Source organism: Hylobates moloch, unplaced genomic scaffold (assembly GCF_009828535.3).
Source record: "Hylobates moloch isolate HMO894 unplaced genomic scaffold, HMol_V3 SCAFFOLD_19, whole genome shotgun sequence".
NCBI classification, from domain to species: domain Eukaryota; kingdom Metazoa; phylum Chordata; class Mammalia; order Primates; family Hylobatidae; genus Hylobates; species Hylobates moloch.
Genome location: NW_026652294.1, coordinates 27,718,758 through 27,730,383, shown reverse-complemented (window position 1 = coordinate 27,730,383; position 11,626 = coordinate 27,718,758). Strand labels below are relative to the sequence as shown.

The 11,626-nt window shown below is 49.8% G+C and overlaps 1 protein-coding gene across 4 annotated transcripts in view; it reads left to right on the top strand.

Moving 5' to 3' along the window:
• The window catches only part of CERK (ceramide kinase), a 59,627-nt gene that overhangs the window by 28,210 nt on the left and 19,791 nt on the right, over nt 1–11,626 (top strand). For all 4 annotated transcript variants that reach the window (XM_058431222.1, XM_058431221.1, XM_058431223.1 and 1 more), the window contains 3 exons: nt 2,806–2,931; nt 4,141–4,204; nt 7,486–7,631. In XM_058431222.1, coding sequence (XP_058287205.1) covers nt 2,806–2,931; nt 4,141–4,204; nt 7,486–7,631 — 336 coding nt within the window. The remainder of the gene's footprint in view (nt 1–2,805; nt 2,932–4,140; nt 4,205–7,485; nt 7,632–11,626) is intronic.

The following is an 11,626-nucleotide window of genomic DNA, read 5'->3' as shown; positions in this document are numbered from 1 at the left end:
ATCTCCTGACCTCATGATCCGCCCTCCTCGGCCTCCCAAAGTGCTGGGATTAGAAGCGTGAGCCACCGCGCCCGGCCAATGTAGTACTCTTTATGTATCACTGGATTTGACTTACCGATACTGTGTTTAGGATTTCTGCACGTAGGTTCAGGGGAGGGATGTCTGAATGTGAGCCCCTTTCTGATAACATCCTTGTCTGGTTTTGTTCCCAAGGTCACAGTGGTGTGTCATACAAAGAGTTCATACATGTTTGTTTTTTTCTGTTCTCTGGAAGAGTTCCCATAATCTTGAGGCTATTGTTTCCTTAAATGTTTGGAAGAATTCAGTTGTGAAATCATCTGGGCTTGGAGTTTTCTTTGTGAGAAGTTTTCACTAATAGCTTTGGTGTCTTTATTAGCTGTCAGGCTATTCAGATTTTCTATTTCTTCTGGTATCTCTGACAAATTTTGCTTTTTGAGAAGTTTAACCATTTCATCCAAATTCGTGAGTTTATTGGCATGAACTTATTAGTAAATTCTTTCATTTTCTTTGTAATATTGGTAGAATCTGGAGTGATGTCTCACTCTGTAGCCCAGGCTGGAGTGCAGTGGCATGACCATAGCTCACTGCAGCCTCGACCTCCCAGGCTCAAGTGATTCTCTCACCTCAGCCTCCAGAGTCGCTGGGACTGCAAGGGCACACCACCACACCCAGCTAATTTATTTGTTTGTTTGTTTGTTTGTTGACATGGAGTCTTACTCTGTCACCCAGGCTGGAGTGCAATGGCACGATCTTGGCACACTGCAACCTCCACTTCCTGGGTTCAAGTGATTCTCCTGCCTCCGTCTCCTGAGCAGCTGGGATTATAGGCGCTGGCCACCATTCCCAGCTAATTTTTGTATTGTTGGTAGAGACAGGGTTTCACCATGTTGCCCAGGCTGGTTTCGAACACCTGACCTCAAGTGATCTGCCCACCTCGGCCTCCCAAAGTGCTGGGATTAACAGGCGTGAGCCACTGAGCCTGGCCTGAATTTTTTTTATTGTTTGTCGAGGCAGAGTCTCACTATATTGCCCTGGCTGCTCTTGAACTCCTATGCTCATATGATCCTCCTGCCTTGGCCTCTCCAAGTGTTGGGATTACAGGTGTCAGCCACTATGCCTGGCCAAAATCCTAAGTTTCAACGAATGACTTCTGAAACACACCTACCTTTGTAACTCAAACCCATCAAGGCTTCTGTCACCCCAGAAGTTTTCACATGATGTTTCCCAGTCAGATAGGGAACCCCCAGGCTGGTGTTGTCTTGTAGTTGTAGTTGTAGTTGTCTTGTAGTTGTAGTTGTGGTTGTTTTGCCTGCTTTCAAACTTCACATGCATGGGATTGTGTGACGTGTGCTCCTGTGTGGAAGGCTTCAGTCTCTCTGCGTATTGTTTTCACATTGATTCACATTGGTCCCACCCCGGTAGTTTGCTTATTTCATGACTGAAGGATGCTCCGTTGATGTGTGGACTGCGTCTCAATCTCTTCTTCAGGTGATGGGCGTTTAGGCTGTTCCCACTGCTTGGCTGTTGTGAAGAATGCTGTGATGAACATTTGTGTCTGGGTTTTTTTTTTGTTTGTTTGTTTGTTTTTTTTGAGACAAAGTCTCACTCTGTTGCTCAGGCTAGAGTGCATTGGCGCGATCTTGGCTCACTGCCAGCTCCGCCTCCCGGGTTCATGCCATTCTCTTGCCTCAGCCTCCCGAGTAGCTGGGACTACAGGTGCCCGTCACCACGCCCAGCTAATGTTTTTGTATTTTTTTTAGTAGGGACGGGATTTCACCATGTTAGCCAGGATGGTCCCGATTTCCTGACCTCGTGATCCGCCCACCTCGACCTCCCAAAGTGCTGGGATTACAGGTGTGAGCCACGGCGCCTGGCCCTGTGTCTGGGTTTTTGTATGGACTTAGGTTTTCAGTTTTCTTGGGCAGATACTGTCTTCTTACTTTTATTGATTTGTTCTTTTAAGTAGCAGAGTTACATGAACCCACCAAAACAGAAATGTGGAAGTTGTTATAAGAAAATGGGGGTGACTCTGGCTAACACGGTGAAACCCCATCTCTACTAAAAATACAAAATATTAGCCAGGCGTGGTGGCGGGTGCCTGTAGTCCCAGCTACTTGGGAGGCTGGGGCAGGAGGATGTCGTGAACCCGGGAGGCGGAGCTTGCAGTGAGCCGAGATCACGCCACTTCAGTCCGGCTTGGGTGAAGAGCAAGACTCTGTCTCAAAAAAAAAAAGAAAAGAAAAGAAAATAGGGGTGACTGAGGAAACCCAGGCATGGGAGTTTGGCAGGGCCCCTGGAGAGATGGAAATGAGATCACTGGCTTCTGTCTTTCCATCTCTGCGAGCATCTCCCCGTGTGGCTTCTTCTTTCCATGCCCGCTGGTCCGCTTCTCCTAAGACTGTTCCCTGCGTCTGCTTCCTTCTTCCTGCTGTCTGCACACTCGCCTCCTTCACCTGCAGAAGAACGAGGCTGCTGCCCCCAGCATGTGCACCCGACAGCACCCTTCAGAGCAGAGAGAGCCCTTCTCAGTCGGAATTCTGAGTTCGTGGGACTTTCACTATGTCTAACATGCGTGTATAGCCTTTGCCCAGTTGGACAACCTGTTGATTTTCTCTTTTCATAGATCAGGAAGCTCTTTGTCATTGTTCTTTAAGATTTAAAAATACTTTCCATCAGATAATACTAAGCAGAATTCTAAAACCCTCATGGTTTGATTTTGTCCAGTAACAGAGCTCATTTTGATTTTGTTATTTTCGTTGTTATTTACATGTTGTTGTCTTGCAGCGTCCAGACCAAAGCATTTACTGGTATTTATCAACCCCTTTGGAGGAAAAGGACAAGGCAAGCGGATATATGAAAGAAAAGTGGCACCACTGTTCACCTTAGCCTCCATCACCACTGATATCATCGGTAAGGTACAAATTCTGTTAACTATGTAGAAGTAAGTTTGAAAATGATTCAAGTATAGTCACTAGAGAAGTTTCTGCTTTTTCTAGACGGTGTCTCACTCTGTTGCCCAGGCTGGAGTGCAGTGGTGCAATCGTGGCTCACTGTAACCTCAGCCTCCTTGGCTCAGATGATCCTCCTGCCTCAGCCTCCCAAGTAGCTGGCACCACACCATGCGCCACCATGCCTGGCTAATTTTTGTATTTTTTGTACAGACGGGGTTTCACCATATTGCTCAGGCTGGTTTCGAACCCCTGGGCTTAAGCAGTCTTACCCACCTCAGCCTCCCAAAGTGCTGGGATTATAGGCATGAGCCACTGTGCCCAGCCCAAGATTTTTATCCTGTAAGATTATTTTAAACAAAACAGAATTTTTTTTACATACCAGAATGGGAAGAATACAAAATAAATAATATTTTCCAGCCAAGTCTCAGCATAGAAAGCAATCAAGAAAAACACTAGGAAGATAAAAGGGCAACGATTCTGGACAGAAAATTCTCAAAAGAGGAGACACAAAGGATTAATAAGCCTTAGAAATAATCTCACATCACACACCGGGGCCTGTTGTGGGGTGGGGGGACTTTCAATAGAAGTTTACATCAGGTATAGAGACTGCACTAACATCTTCTTACTACACTTTGGTATAGTGTACAATTTTGGAAGTAACTTGTATAATAAGGAAAAATTATAGAACAGATGTAATCTCTTTCAAAGAAATTATTATTTGCTGGTTAGGCCGGGCGCGGTGGCTCACGCCTGTAATCCCAGCACTTTGGGATTACAGGATCAGGAGGTCAGGAGATCGAGACCATCCTGGCTAACACAGTGAAACCCCATCTCTACTAAAAATACAAAAAATTAGCCGGGTGAGGTGGTGGGCGCCTGTAGTCCCAGCTACTCGGGAAAAAGAAATTATTATTTGCCGGCAATTAAATGCCAGGAACGCTGCATGTCATCACGCAGACTGTGGCCCGAGAGAGGTTCACGTTCACGTTCCCTGAGGTCAGCTTGATCCCGTCCCATAAGAGCGATGTAGAATTGAAGAAGGAATTTTATCTAGGAAATCCGCCTGAAGGTGTTACAGGAACTCACTTTAAAAGAATGGATGATTTGCCTTTTACATGAGGACTCACAGATGTGAATATAAACTGTGTGATGTAATTTCTCCCCACAGTTACTGAACATGCTAATCAGGCCAAGGAGACTCTGTATGAGATTAACATAGACAAATACGACGGGTGAGTAAGCCGTCTGTCATCGCCATCAAGTCCATTGTTAATGAAAAAGTTCTACCCACCTCTCTTAGTTTTGAGAGCTCCCTTTCCTAAATCCGCCCCCCGCCTCCACCCACGACCAATTGTAAGAGTAAACATGCTTCTTACAGGAAGGCAAGAAAGAAAAGGCGGAAAAGTGCAGAGTCACACGCTCCTCTCTGGCTGGGCTGGGCGAGAATGGTTGTTCGCTGGTTCTGTTTCCTTTCGGTCTTTCAGAAGACGTGCTTATGAGGCGCTGTATAGACAGAGAAGCAGATCAACCAAGCACATTATCAAGAAAGTTTAGATGCTGTCGTTTTTATAGTTTGGGATTCTTCTTTTCCCCAAAATTCCCAGAGATTTCCCAGAAGTACTATTTTTAATGCCCATATCATGGTCCATTATGCAGGCATGCCATATTTATTTAGCCTCTCACTTGTAGATGTTCAGGCTCTTTCCAGTTTTCGCTCTTAGGATAGCATTGTTGTACATAAATCTCTCTGCATACATCTACATTTTTTAAGGTAAATTCCTAGAAATGAAATTAGTCATGGGAGATTAACATTTTAAAATCTCTGCCATGTACAGCCATATTGCTTTCGAAAGAGATTCTATTAACTTACATTCTTTTTTTTTTTCTTTTTTGAGGCGGAGTTTCACTCTTGTTGCCCAGGCTGGAGTGCAATGGCGTGACCTCGGCTCACTGCAGCTTCCGCCTCCCAAGTTCAAATGATTCTCCTGCCTCAACCTCCCAAGTAGCTGGGATTATAGGCGTCTGCCACCACGCCCAGCTAATTTTTGTGTTTTTAGTAGAGACAGGATTTCGCCATGTTGGCCAGGCTGGTCTCAAACTCCTGACCTCAGGTGATCCACGCGACCCGCCTCAGCCTCCCAAAGTGCTGGGATTACAGGCGTGAGCCACTGTGCCCGGCCAGTTTACATTCTTTCTTATAGTATATTTATTTACTGTCTTTGTCAAAATGTTTGCTATTGTCAGTATAAAATTTCTCTGCTAATTTGACATGTGAAAGTCTCTAATGTTTTAAGAAATATGTTTATTGGCTAGCTGGCTTCTTGGAATTGATTTTTATGTCTTTGGCCCATTTTCCTTTGTTGGCCATAATTTCAGTCATTTGTTCTTTTATCCAACAAATAATAGGCAATTCATATTTATATTCATATTTTTGCAAATGTTTTTGCTAGTTTTGAAGTTGTCTTTTAATTTTGCTTATGGCATTAATTCTTCCCAGTAGAAGTTTTCAAATTCATGTACTCAAGTCTGTCCAGCTCTTTCTATGCTGTTCTTTATGCTTAAAATTTTATTCTTCGTCTTGAGTTTAGCTATTCCCCTGTAGTTAATTGCCTTGTAATTGGTTGGCTTTTTGTTTTCTTCTCTCTGTTCCATCTGGAATCTGTGAGCAATGTGTTATAAATTGCAGCAAATATTTATTGAAATCATTATTCATTCCACAAACATTATTGAGTGTCCGCCAGGTCCCAGCACTCTGCTGGTGCTAAGGTTAGAAAGGGAAATAAAAGGAGCCCGTGCCCCCAGGTGCTGACAGGGAGACCCCTTTGCTCCCCTCCTAATGCGGGAGTGTTCTGTTCATGGGCTCCAGGAAGCAGGCGGCTCCTCCACGCACGTCTCCCCAACTCTACCCGACAGCAGCTCCTCCACGCACCTCCCCCCACCCACTCCACCCAACAGCAGCTCTTCCATGTACTTCTCCCCACCCACTCCACCCAACAGCAGCTCTTCCATGTACTTCTCCCCACCCACTCCACCCGACAGCAGCTCCTGCACGCACGTCTCCCCAACTCCATCCGACGGCAGCTCTTCCATGTACTTCTCCCCACCAACTCCACCCGAGAGCAGCTTGGCAGGAAGACAGTCATCTTCACTTTTCAGCAGAGATGGGGCTGGTACCTTATTGCACCCACCCTAGCCAAGGGATCAGCCTCACCTCCTGAGGGCACGCCTTCTCCCCAAACCCAGGGACATGCCCTGCAGGAGGCTGGGAGGCCTGGCCAGTGAGGGCTGCTCTTCCTGCGGCTGAGCTGTCTGTCTGAGTGATCTGTCTGTCTGACGCACAGGTGCTACACTGCACATTCAAGGATGCCTTGTCCTCGAAACCACAGCCCTGCTGGGAAGGCAGACCCAGCGCAAGGTGTAGGCTATGGGGAAGGGCAAAGAGCCTTCCCACGGGAGCCGGGCCCGAAGCAGGTGGCCTGCATGGTGGGTGGTGGGCAGAGACCCCAGCCCTGGAGACTGGCCGCGCCTGCACAGCCAGACCCACTGGGGAATGGGCAGGCACCTTGATGCTGTCATGCTTGAGGGAGGCCCCTCAGGCTGCACCCCCTAGTCGACTCACGCCACTCCTCTACAGGCAGACCTTCCACCTGCAACCCTTTCTTCCCGGGTGATGAGAGCTCTTGGGCTGCCGTAGGCTATGGAGATGTCCAGGAAACCTGAGCCCTGTCCTCTGCCTTCCCTCTGGGCTGCAGTGACATGTCTGTCTCCATGCCTGCACCTCTCATTCTGCCACCTCAGTGTTGGTTCCCTGTGGGTCATCCCCGGCATAGGACAGCACACCCTGAAACCAACCGGTCCTTTCTCCCTTCAGCCACTGTCCCCTTTCTCCATCTCCTCTCCTTAGATTGTCTCATGACCCATTTTGTCCAGCATTTATTCCGTCCCCTCTGCTCTTGCCTTGGGTCTTCAAGACCACCCACACGGCTGGTGATTTGCTGCCTGAGCTAGAGTCGTGCTCTCGGCTGAGATTTCTGACGGGACAGAGCAAGGCTGCACAGCCAGCTCAGCAAAGGAGAAACGTCCCCGCGCAGATTGCTGTGCCTCTCCCGCAGTGCGGGTCACCTGGAGTGCACCCTCTCTGCTCCCACAACTGCAGCAGCACAGGTCTACTGTTCCCCGCCCTGCAAACTTGAGTCCTGAGACCCAGAGTGTAGTGTTTTTGATGGGGTACAGGCATGCAGGCATTCTCTGCCTAGCAACCCAAATTCCAGACTCAGACTCACAGAAGGAAAGCCGGTATTTGCCATAAATCTCATTATTTGTGCACATGGTCTAGGCCAACCGGCACAGAGGCACGACCTTATCACTTAGGGACATTTCAGGAGCCACACTTACAGATGCCTGCCAAGGGCCAGGTGCGCAGGCTGCCCCTCCCAAAGCTGGAAGCCTCAGGCCTGCTGCATTTAGAGGGCCGCACCTGCAGGGGCCCTGACCAGCTGTGTTCCTCCCGCAGCATCGTCTGTGTTGGCGGAGACGGCATGTTCAGCGAGGTGCTGCACGGTCTGATTGGGAGGACGCAGAGGAGCGCCGGGGTCGACCAGAACCACCCCCGGGCTGTGCTGGTCCCCAGCAGCCTCCGGATCGGAATCATTCCTGCGGGTACGGAGCCAGCCTGGCATTCTCTATGCTCTTCGTCCCCGTCCTTTGGAATTGTTCTGCACAAGCAGCCACCTTAGACACTTAATGACCCAATTATACTCAGTTTAGTTCATACAGGTTTCCTAACATTAGGGCCACTCTTGAGAGGATATCATTGAGAGTATGACCCCAATGAAATAGACGCTCATGGAAAGGAAAGTTGCCCGACTCCCCCAAAGGCTGCTTCACACAAGGCAGGAGAACCCCGCCGCCGGGGGTGCAGTCCTGGAGTGGGGAACCCCCGGTGCCTGGGAGCAGGTGGGTAGGTTGGCAGGGGGTGCGTTCTGGAAGAAGTGGCTTCTGGACCTGAAGGAACTGGGAGTTAGGGGTGGGTGTGGGCAGAAGGAGTCGGGCTGGGGAGTTGGGAGGAGACTGAGCGGGGAAAGGGGGGCGGAACCAAGGGCAGGACCTGGCTGAGCCCGGGAGCAGCTGGGCTGTGTCCTGAAGTGCTGGTTTGGCTTGGTCCATTCAACATCCTTCTAGGAAGCACCTTGTTCTTTGAAAAATCACAGTGTTAAGCTAAGCCAAGGTGAGGGCCTGAGCGTGGTGTGTTGCAGGCTTTGCGAATGACCTGGCAGGGGACGAGGTGCCTCTGTCCTCTCCGGCCCTGTGTCTGGCCCTGAGGGTGGCGGCACAGTGCACACTTTCACTCTCATCACAGCTCTGGGACGTGAGCACTGCAGTCATCCCCATTTTATGGATGAAGACAGGAGGCACTGGGGTGAGGTCACAGGTCACCGGATGGGAGCGAGAGTTGCAGGCTTAGAGCCCACTTTGCTGCAAAGCAAGGGAAAGGCCAGCCCTCACGAGGGACAGGCCCTGAGCCACCTTCTCTGTGGGTGCTGCTCTCAACTCTAACCTGCCTCCGACAGGTGACATTGTGGGCCAGTGTTTACTTGAAGGAGTCATCCTTTAAACTTAAACCATTACTCCTTCCTAATGACAGAGCTTGTGAATAATGGTGTGAGGCAAAGTGTTCCCCATGGATGGTGACACTGCAGGTGTTTTCAGTATCAAGACTCATTTTTCGGGGGATTTGTGTTAGCATAATATCTCATGAATTACTAATAATCGTTAGCAACAAGTTGACCATGGTCATGGTTTTAAGTATATAGGAAAGGATGATCGTCTGGTGACGATCCCTTCCCTTTGGCATTTAGGGAAGGCGTGATGCAGTTATTTATAGAGAGGAACTTTTCGTAATATCGCCTGATGAGTTTTAGAAGAATGTCGCTCACCTGAGAAGAGTCCTGTCTGATGAGAACAGCCCTGCTCCTGGCTGGGAGACACTAAGGGGAGAAATGGTTCTTTAGAAATAGCTCCATAGAGAAAAAGCTCTCAGTGCCCCTTCCAATAACAAGTCTCTCAGTTAAACCAAAGCACTGTGGAAACATCCCGCTGGGTCTCGGGGGAGCCTCTGCTGGATTTCCTCACGTGCTTCTCAGGCCTCCTGTGTGCCGCCGACCTCTCGGCTCCTGCCAGGCAGTTAGGAGTGGGGAGAGCGGAAGAGCTGGCCGGGAGCGGACGGCTCGGGAGGGCCCCTGGGCTTTGGCTGATGTCTGTCTTCCCTGCAGGCAGGGAGCTTGGCTTTCACTCATGTGTCCTCGGTGGGGCACCCAGCCCTGGCACCCAAAGGCCCTCTTAGATATCTGTTGAATGAGCACAACTGTGCACGATCGAGCTCTATATTCACGCGCACTCAGCACACTCATGCGCTCCAGGCTCCCGGCCCCAGAAGGTGCAGAGATCACGGCTTGTCTTTTTGTTTGAGACCGGGTCTCGCTCTGTCACCTAGTTTGGAGTGCAGTGGCATGATCGTGGCTCACCGCAGCCTAGACTGCCCCAGGCTCAAGTGATCCTCTTGCCTCAGCCTCCCAAGTAGCGGGGACCACAGGCGTGCACCACCACACGCGGCTAATTTTTTTTTTCATATTTTTGTAGAGATGGAGTTTCACCATGTTGCCCAGGCTGGTCTCAAACTCCTGGACTCAAGTGATCCACCAGCCTCTGCCTCCCAAAGTGCTGGGATTACAGGCGTGCACCACCATACCTGGCCGGTCACCTACCACTTGTCTTGCTGGCTGGCACTGGTTCAAGAGGCGTTCCAGTTCTTTGGGTTGGTTGGTTGGTTGGTTTGAATCAGAGTCTCATTCTGTCGTCCAGGCTGGAGTGCAGTGGTGCGATCTCGGCTCACTGCAACCTCTGCCTCCTGGGCTTAAGCGATTCTCCTGCCTCAGCCTCCTGAGCAGCTGAGACTACAGGTGTATACCACCATGCCTGGCTAATTTTGTATTTTTAGTAGAGACAGGGTTTTCTATGTTGGCCAGGGTGGTCTCAAACTCCTGACCTCAAGTGATCTGCCTGCCTTGGCCTCCCAAGATGCTGGGATTACAGGCATGAGCCACTGCACCCGGCCCATTCCGATTCTTTGAATGACCCAGACAACCAAAGTTGGTGGCCTTGCACTGTGTCTCCCTAAGGCCACAAGTGCCTGAGATCAAGGCTCCATCTCCTGCCGTCTTCACCCCAGGCCCCTCTCTCCCATCCTTCTTTCCGTACTCTCTCTTCATCTTCTACACTCATGAAGGACCCTGGCCCCTGCGCACGTGTGGTTCTCAGAGGCTCCAGGTCGTATTTCCTTGTGGACATCCCTTGGGAGTCTCTGGGCCCACTTAATTCTCCCATAAAGGCCACCCACGGGCTGGGAGGGGGAGTTTCCCCGAGCCTGGCGCAGCTTGGAGGTTTGTCTGCGGTTTAACTTTTATCCCATCTGATAGACTGAGTATGCTACCTTATTCACTATCTTTATTTACTCTCTTTATTTGTATTTCTTTCATTATGCATGAGGCCACACTGCTTTTCACAGGTCCTCTTGCTGTTTGCATTGTGTGCTTTTGTTTTTTTTTTGTTTGTTTGTTTGTTTTTTTTGAGATGGAGTCTCGCTCTGTCGCCCAGGCTGGAGTGCAGTGGCACAATCTCGGCTCACTGCAAGCTCCGCCTCCCGGGTTCACGCCATTCTCCTGGCTCAGCCTCTCCGAGTAGCTGGGACTACAGGCGCCCACCACCACGCCCGGCTAATTTTTTTGTATTTTTAGTAGAGACGGGGTTTCACCGTGGTCTCGATCTCCTGACCTCGTGATCCGCCCGCCTCGGCCTCCCAAAGTGCTGGGATTACAAGCGTGAGCCACCGCGCCCGGCCAGTGTGTGCTTTTGTAAACTTCCTTTCCCTGCTTAGTCCATGTTCTCATGGCGAAGCAAGAGGGCATTGTCACTTTTTTTTGTTTGTTTGTTTTGAGATGGAGTCTTGCTCTGTCACCCAGGCTGGAGTGCGGTGGCATGATCTCAGCTCACTGCAACCTCCGCCTCCCAGGTTCAAGCAATTCTCCTGCCTCAGCCTCCCTAGTAGCTGGGATTACAGGTGCCCGCCACCGTGCCAGGCTAATATTTGTATTTTTAGTAGAGACAGCGTTTCACCATGTTGGCCAGGCTGGTCTTGAACTCCTGACCTCGTGATCCACCCACCTCAGCTTCCCAAAGTGCTGGGATTACAGGCGTGAGCCACCATGCCCGGCCTGTCACTTTCTAATTGACCATAACATTGTTTATATGTTATTTGCCCTTCATTGGTTTTTGTGTCTTACAACTCTTTTCCAAATTAGGTTTTGGTCTTTTAACTTTGTATGTGGTGTGTTCTGGATTCCGTGAATTCTGTTTTTCTGCATTCTCATCTATGCTGTATGGTTCTTACCTTGCTTGCAAGAAACCTGTCTTTTGTCACCATGTGCCAGTGGCAGCACTAAGTCCTAAAACCTTCAGCTCTTAAAATCCACAACGACCTCAGGAGCTGAGAGCTGTGGCTCAGGAGTGCTCCTGGGGATGCAGGCTGCCCTTCACCATGGTCAGGGTGGAGGTACCGCTGTGTGTCCTGCCCCGTGGTCAGGGTGGGGGTACCGCTG